This window comes from Nesoenas mayeri, assembly GCF_963082525.1.
Source record: "Nesoenas mayeri genome assembly, chromosome: 25".
NCBI lineage: Eukaryota > Metazoa > Chordata > Aves > Columbiformes > Columbidae > Nesoenas > Nesoenas mayeri.
In genome coordinates, this window is record NC_137549.1 from 1,133,334 (window position 1) to 1,139,976 (window position 6,643).

Sequence of the window (6,643 nt, forward strand, 5' to 3'; positions counted from 1 at the left end):
AATGTCCCCTGGGTCTGCTAGTGGCCGGGACATCCCCATGGGGTGAGCCTCTGTGCAGGGAACGGGGCTGCAAAGTGGGAGGAGACTCGGTTCTGGGAGGGGAAACGGGAGAGATGGCCCCGGGTACTGGGGAAATGCTCAGAAAACGGGATTTTCCGGGCACATATGACCCAGAGCAGGGCCGCTTGGCCGCGCTGGCTGAACCCCTGTGCCGGGGACAGGGGTGGTGGGTGCTGGGAGTGCCCGGGGTCAGGGATGGCAAAGGGGCCGAAGGTGCTGGGGTGTCCGAGCAGACGGGGTGCCAGGGGTGCCGTACCTGCTGGTGGGGCCTGGGGGGACGCCCAGGCTGCGTGGATGGGCTGCTGCTGCACAGTCGGTGGGCACAGTGGGGCTGAGCCTGCAAGAGAGACAGGAGCCATGGCCGGCGCTCGCCTCTGCTCTTGCCCCCATGAGCGTCCCAGGCTGCTGGGGTCGGGGTGGGTTCCTACCTGGTGGAAAGAAGTTTTGGGGGAGCACGAATGGCTGTAGTAGCCACAGGACCGGGCGGACCCAGGAGCCATTTGCCTGGAACATTGTGGTCGCTCTGACCATTGGTAACTAAGGACTCTTTGGGGTGTCCCAGGAAGGAATGTTGGGGCTCCCAGTGTTCCGCCCCAGCCCAAGAGCCTCCCCAGCTCCTCCTGGGCAGGGAAAGGGTTCAGGGGGTTCGGTGGGTGGTGGGTACAAATGCTTTTTGCTTTAAATATTATTTTTCCGGGGAAAAGGAACAAGTCGATGCAGCCGAGCTCTGTGTGGGGACCAAGCTGCACCTTGTGCCACACAGTGAACACATTTGTGACCATTCCCTGTGTTTCTGTGTGCTGGAGTGGTAGTGCACACGTTTGTGACCATTGCCTGTGCTTCTGTGTGCTAGAGTGATGCAGAGACAGGAAAAAGGGACCTCAGGGACATGACGGGGTGTCACACAGCACGTGTGCCCCAGACCTCACTCCAGCAGTCCCCTGATCAGGAAACCCAAGCAGCCCTGGATCCCCCTCGGACGGACTGAGCTTTCCCAGGCGGGTGACACTTGGGAGGAGACGGAACCCACCACTGTGTGCTCCCCAAAAAACGGGCTGTATGCCGCACATCTGCCAAGGTGCTGGGACTATTTGTGCTCTGCAGGACCCCAGGGATCAGGTCAGTACATCGTACATGGACCATTTGGCACCACCAAGGACATCCTGGGAGGAACAAGAGGGCTTTTGCTCCCGCTATGTGAGCCGGGACAACTCCTGCTGCGAACCAGAAGCCAGAGCTCTGCAGTGGCCCGTATGCTGTTAATTAATCGCACTGTTCTCTATTAGCGAGGCACCACTGGCCACGAGGCTGGCTGAGCCCATCTGCTGCGGGACTCGTGGCAAGGACTCTCGTTGGGGCGTGAAGACAACAGGGCTTCTAAAAACATCAACCTTTATTTCATTTTGGAGCCAACCCGCCCCTCGACGCCTCCGCTTGACTCACAGCTGCAGGAAAGGGCTCCTCAGCCCTATCTGTAGGAATTGGCCTTGTGTTTGGGCAGGAAGGTGAGGCTGGTAGGTACAGGGCCCAGAAGCATCTCGCTGGAAGAAAGAGAAGAATAAAACAAAAAAATAAAGAGAGGTTTGTGTTCAGTGCACCATACACAGTTGTTTTATGGCCCTGTGGCTCTATAGTGATGGTGACTACACTCGGGTGTCTCAAATCAAGACTTTAATCTCCCTAAAAATGAAGGCTGCTGCACAAAAGCACCCACAGTGCTGAGCTTCAGCCCCAAACCACAGCCCCGGAGGGACGACACCACCAGGTAAGGGCAACGTCCTTCTCACCGGGGAGTCCCCAGGGTCGGTGCCGGATTTGGTGACCTGAATGCGGCGTCACCGCTGGCCAGGACGTGCCAAAAACCAACACGAGCCTCCGAAAAGCTGCTCCCAACCTCTTGCTGTGCGTGTGCGGAGCCAGAACCCTGCTCGTGCCAAACTGCATTAAGATCAGGTCCCAAAATTATGTAAGTCAGCGCTAGCACGATCACATTTGGCCTCACTTAAGACTTGAAATATTTCACACTTTGGCACGCACGCTGTATTTTCAGTACACAGTAATTTTCTTTAGAGTTGAGGTGGTTTAACATATTTCCTGGACGCTGGTTCAACTAAAACTTTCCATAAGGTGACTTTGTGCTCTGCCTTGTCCCTTCCCACCGATTTTACTGAAATTCAATGCTTTCTTAACTTATTTTAATCCAATCATCTACGTTCTGGCTTGCCATCAGCGTCTCCAGATAGTCTCTCCCCATGTAGTAAGGCGGTCGCTTGTTAATTTTCTGAGGTAGGTGTTCTAATAAGCCGATTGGGATGTACCTGCAGTGAAACGCAACAGCGGTGGGTGCGGTGGCTCGAACAATGCGGGTTCGCTGTGCTGAGCAACCCCGGCCGGCAGAGTTACCTGCAGAGGAACGAGAGCCATTCCAGCAGGAACTTCCTCGTCTTCTCCACCCCTTGCGTGTCCGAGCCCCAATGCTCGAGGCCGTAGCTGGTCCTTGAGGATCCCAAATCTCTCACTGGAAGAGATATCCCAGTGGTGCTGCTCCTTAATTTCAGTGAAAAGCCACGGTTTGATGAGCGCCCCTCTGCAGCAAAGAAGTGCATTGTTATTCCCCTCACTGATGCTTCTGAACATGCCAACTAATCTAAGAGGCTTTCCAGCACTCATCTGCCAGCCAGTGCCGCTTGAATTTTTATCTCAATTTCAACAGGAACCTGCTGGACGTTCCCACAGATGCAAAGTGATTTTACCAACATTCAAAGAGTGGTTTTGCCAAGAAGAAACTTCTTGGTGTTTCGAGTCTGTTCAGGTATTTAATTCCCTTTTTACTCGTGCACCGATGGAGCTCAGAAGCGAGGGGGGAACACAAGCACTTGCCTTGTGATCATGATTCCTGAAACGCCCATCTGCAGGGCTCGATTAGCATCTGCATAAGACAAAATATCACCGTTTCCTGTCCACAAGGGAGAAGCCAGAGGTCAGAGCAATACAGAGGGCAAGTCAAGCTGAGCGAATCCAGGCATGGGACAAAATTCACAAAAGACACGGGGTCCAAGAGCCAGATTGGCCAAAGAGGCCCCGCAGCTCATGTTCTGAGCCCCCCAGGGATGTTGCTGACACTCCACCTTCTTCAGGCTAACCCTTTTGAATTCAACACGCAGCACTTCCACTCCATGTGACAAAACAAAATACCTACCGAAGAGAGGCATGGGGCTGGCTATTCTGGCACACTCTGCTATGTAGTCCCAGTCCATGCCCCTCTTGTAGCGCTGCTCCCGGGACCAGCCATGGAGCTGGCGAAGAAACCTGCAGTGAGACCCCAAAAAATGCTGGGAGGAGGCAGAGCAGACTGGGAATAATGGGCTTCAGCAAAGGCAATTACAGGGGCAGGGGTCAAGGATCCCTCTGGAAAGAGGTTTATTGTGCTGAAAGCTCCCTCCCAGAGCACCGCAGGGACCATCTCCCTTTGTCATGCACACAAAGCTCAGAAGCACCCACGAAAACGCTCCCCGCACCTGAATTTGTCACTGTCATGAGCAGAAAACAGTAAAAGCTCGTATGCAGCTTGGCAAAGGTGTTTAAAAGAGCCACTGGGCTGTGGGGAATGGTAAAGTCACCCCCATGTTGTGCAGAGTTCCCCGGACACCGGCCAATGATCCCTGTACTGTGACCATGGAGGCTCCCCACTCGCGGATCTTGGGGATTATTTTGTGAGCCACGTTCATCTTCTCTTGCACCCCTGTCCATATCTTCGCAGTCAGCGGGACGTCCAGCACCTGCAGAAATGGAGGGTGAGGCAGGAGTCGGTTCCATCAGCTCATCCCCCGCTGCCGGCAGATGCACCAACTCACCAAGTTCATCCCTCGGACGATCTGTTCAAACTTGTTGGTCCGAGTCATCAGAGCGCAGCCTCCTCCCTGGGGGACAAAAAGCGGGAGAGTCAAGATTTTCTGCCTCCTCACATAGTGAAGATGCTCCTTGGAGCTGCTCCACAGCAGCTCTCTGCTCAGGGGATGCAGCTGAGACTTGGACCATCTCGAGACTTTTGGAGCATCTCAAGACTTTTGGAGCATCTCAAGACTTGGAGCAACAGGACTCACAAAATGTGCTAGAGAACATCTTCCCTTCTTGTAGACCAGGTCACTGGGACACCCCACGTTGATGTCTACAAAGTCTACTTCAATTGTCTGGTTCAGGAGCTCTGCACATTTGGTCATTGTGTCTGGAAACGCCCCTTCCAGCTACCAAAGAGGGGACAGGTTGCCTGAGTTCAAGAAGCAACTTTTCTCTTCAGAAGCGAGTTATCATTTTTTTAGGTTATCAAGGTGACAGCACTCACCTCCACCCCAAAAATATCTTCGGTGTGATGGCGTTTGAGGAGAGCCCACTCGGAGGACTGGCCCTGGAGCAGGTTGGTGCACACAGCCATCTCTCCGCAGGTGACATCCGCCCTGAAGCGCTTGCAGATCCTTTGGAAAGGGAGGTTACCACACTGGGAGAGACAGCAGAGACGTGGTTCTTCAGATCTGCCCTGCTCCAGATGTGGAACAGCAACATTTGACAAAAGGAGAGAATGATCTACTCACCGTGGTGAGTGGAGCCAAGTAGAGCTTGCCTTGGATTTCCAGCTGGGAAACAAAAGGGATAGAGGAAGATATTCCAGTCAGCAATTTTATCACTTGCCATGGGTATAACTCAGTGGGAAAACCAGAAGATCACCAGTTTTGTTCAGGAACCTCAGCTATTCCCTGAGAACGTATTGTTTGGATGAAAGAACCAGAAACTGAACCGCTCCAGTTGTTTTCACTGCTTGGCTTGGAGAAAACTCAAAGCAGTTACAGACCAAGGGATGCGAGAGTGGCTAATGGGTGCAAGGACAGAGGTGATGAGGAGGAGAGGCAGGAGGTGACAAAGAGGAGAGGAGGCCATCGTGCAGTACAAACCAGCCAGCCCCAGCCTCAACTCTTCCAGCAGCTCGTTTCCACCCTCACCAATAGCTCAGCTCCTCCACGTGCAAGGAGCCGCAGCTTCTCTTGCTTCTCCCCCTCCAAGGACACCACCATGACCCCAAGAGCTCCCCTTCCCACATCCCGCCCCTCACAACAGTAACACGGTCCCCAGGCAGCTCTGTCCTCTGCCTCTCACCCAGCCCAGAGCTCCCTCCTGTCTTCCCAAGCACAATCTCAGCCACTTGTCAAGAGACGGCAGCCCTCAAACAAACTCTCACCTTCTTCTTCTCGCATGTCCGCAGCTTTATAAGATCTTCATCTGTCACCAGGCCAGCTGTTTTGATGGAGGAAGGCTCCTCGCCACTCTGCCAGGCGTCTGCTTTGGGATCTTCTCCCTGCTCTGGTTGCACAGGACATTTGGGGCTGTGTCCTAGGCCCTCCTGGGCTGTTGTGCAGTTGGGCACCTCTTGCTCCTCTGCAGAGCACCCGGTGGCTTTGTCGCCCTTCCCACTGTCGCTGTGGGGCTTGGCCAGACCGCGGAGATACTCATGGGCCTTCTTGAAGTTAAACTTCTCCTTGCGCAGCTGGTGCTGGAGGTCCTTGGAGAGGTTGTTCCTCACCAGCGTCTTCCCTTCCCACTGCTTGGCCAGGTCCGCGTTGACGATGTTCTGGTAGCCGGCGCCAAGGTGAGACTGGGCAAAGCGGCAGGTGACGCCGTAAACGCACTTGCCGAAGGTTTGGAAGAGCATGCAGCTGCGGCCCAGGTCTCCCGGCTTCGCAGCCGTGTACTCGCCGACATCATGGAAGTAGCACTTCTCTGCACAGCCCTTAAAATGATAAAGAGCAGGGTGAGACCTCTGCCCTCTGCTTCCCCACCCAGGCATGCCAGGGTTGGAGATATACTAGAAATAGAGACAAAGGGGGTGAACTCCTGGAGAGGAGACCTCAAAAAACAGGCCTGACTTGTCTCTGGTTTTTTTTTTTGCCCAGGGATGGTCTCCAGCCTCATTTGCCATGGGGCAGGTGCCCTGGTCCCCCTGTGGACACGTCTGCCGAGTGTGTCCGTCTTTGCCATGTATGTAGTGCAGGTTTCTGCTGTGGACGGGGGCAAGGGGATGTCCAGGGCCAGTGCAAACAAAGGGGAGAACAGGGCGTGTTCCCCAGCCCAGACATGAGGGAGAAATCTTTGCCCCTGAGGGTGGTGAGAGCCTGGCCCAGGTACCCAGAGAGGTGGTGGATGAACCATCCCTGGAGACACCACAGGCCAGGCTGGACGGGGCTCTGAGCAACCTGATCACGGTGAAGATGAGATGTCCCTGCTCATGGCAGGAGGTTGCACTCGATGAGCTTTGAAGGTCCCTTCCAAGCCAAACTATTCTGTGATTCTATGTGAGAACAATCCTGGTTTCTCAGCCAAAGAGAGAGCGAGGTCCACACCACAAGGCTGCTGACAAGAGTCTTCATTTGCTCTTTATGGATTGTTTTCCTTCTCTTTCAGAAGCTGCTCCTGCAGCTCTTCCTCTGGGGAAGAGCTGCCAGTAGTGTTGAGCAGTGTGGACAGAAATCATGTTCCTCCAGGTTTTCAGCCTAAGAATGCAAATCCAGCTGTGAAGGGGTTCGCTCAGCACTTG

At 54.3% G+C, this 6,643-nt stretch overlaps 1 protein-coding gene across 1 annotated transcript; it reads right to left on the reverse strand.

Annotated features, from left to right (window-relative positions):
- Positions 1–1,528: 1,528 nt before the first annotated feature.
- On the reverse strand, positions 1,529–5,896 carry LOC308049470 (tRNA-dihydrouridine(47) synthase [NAD(P)(+)]-like; the record flags this gene model as incomplete). Its single annotated transcript, XM_080359152.1, is given in 12 exon segments — positions 1,529–1,601; positions 2,250–2,378; positions 2,464–2,553; positions 2,555–2,647; positions 2,941–3,016; positions 3,260–3,356; positions 3,729–3,839; positions 3,915–3,980; positions 4,188–4,304; positions 4,403–4,555; positions 4,650–4,691; positions 5,291–5,896. Coding segments are annotated over 12 exon segments (1,653 nt in total).
- Between the last annotated feature and the right edge of the window lie 747 nt (positions 5,897–6,643).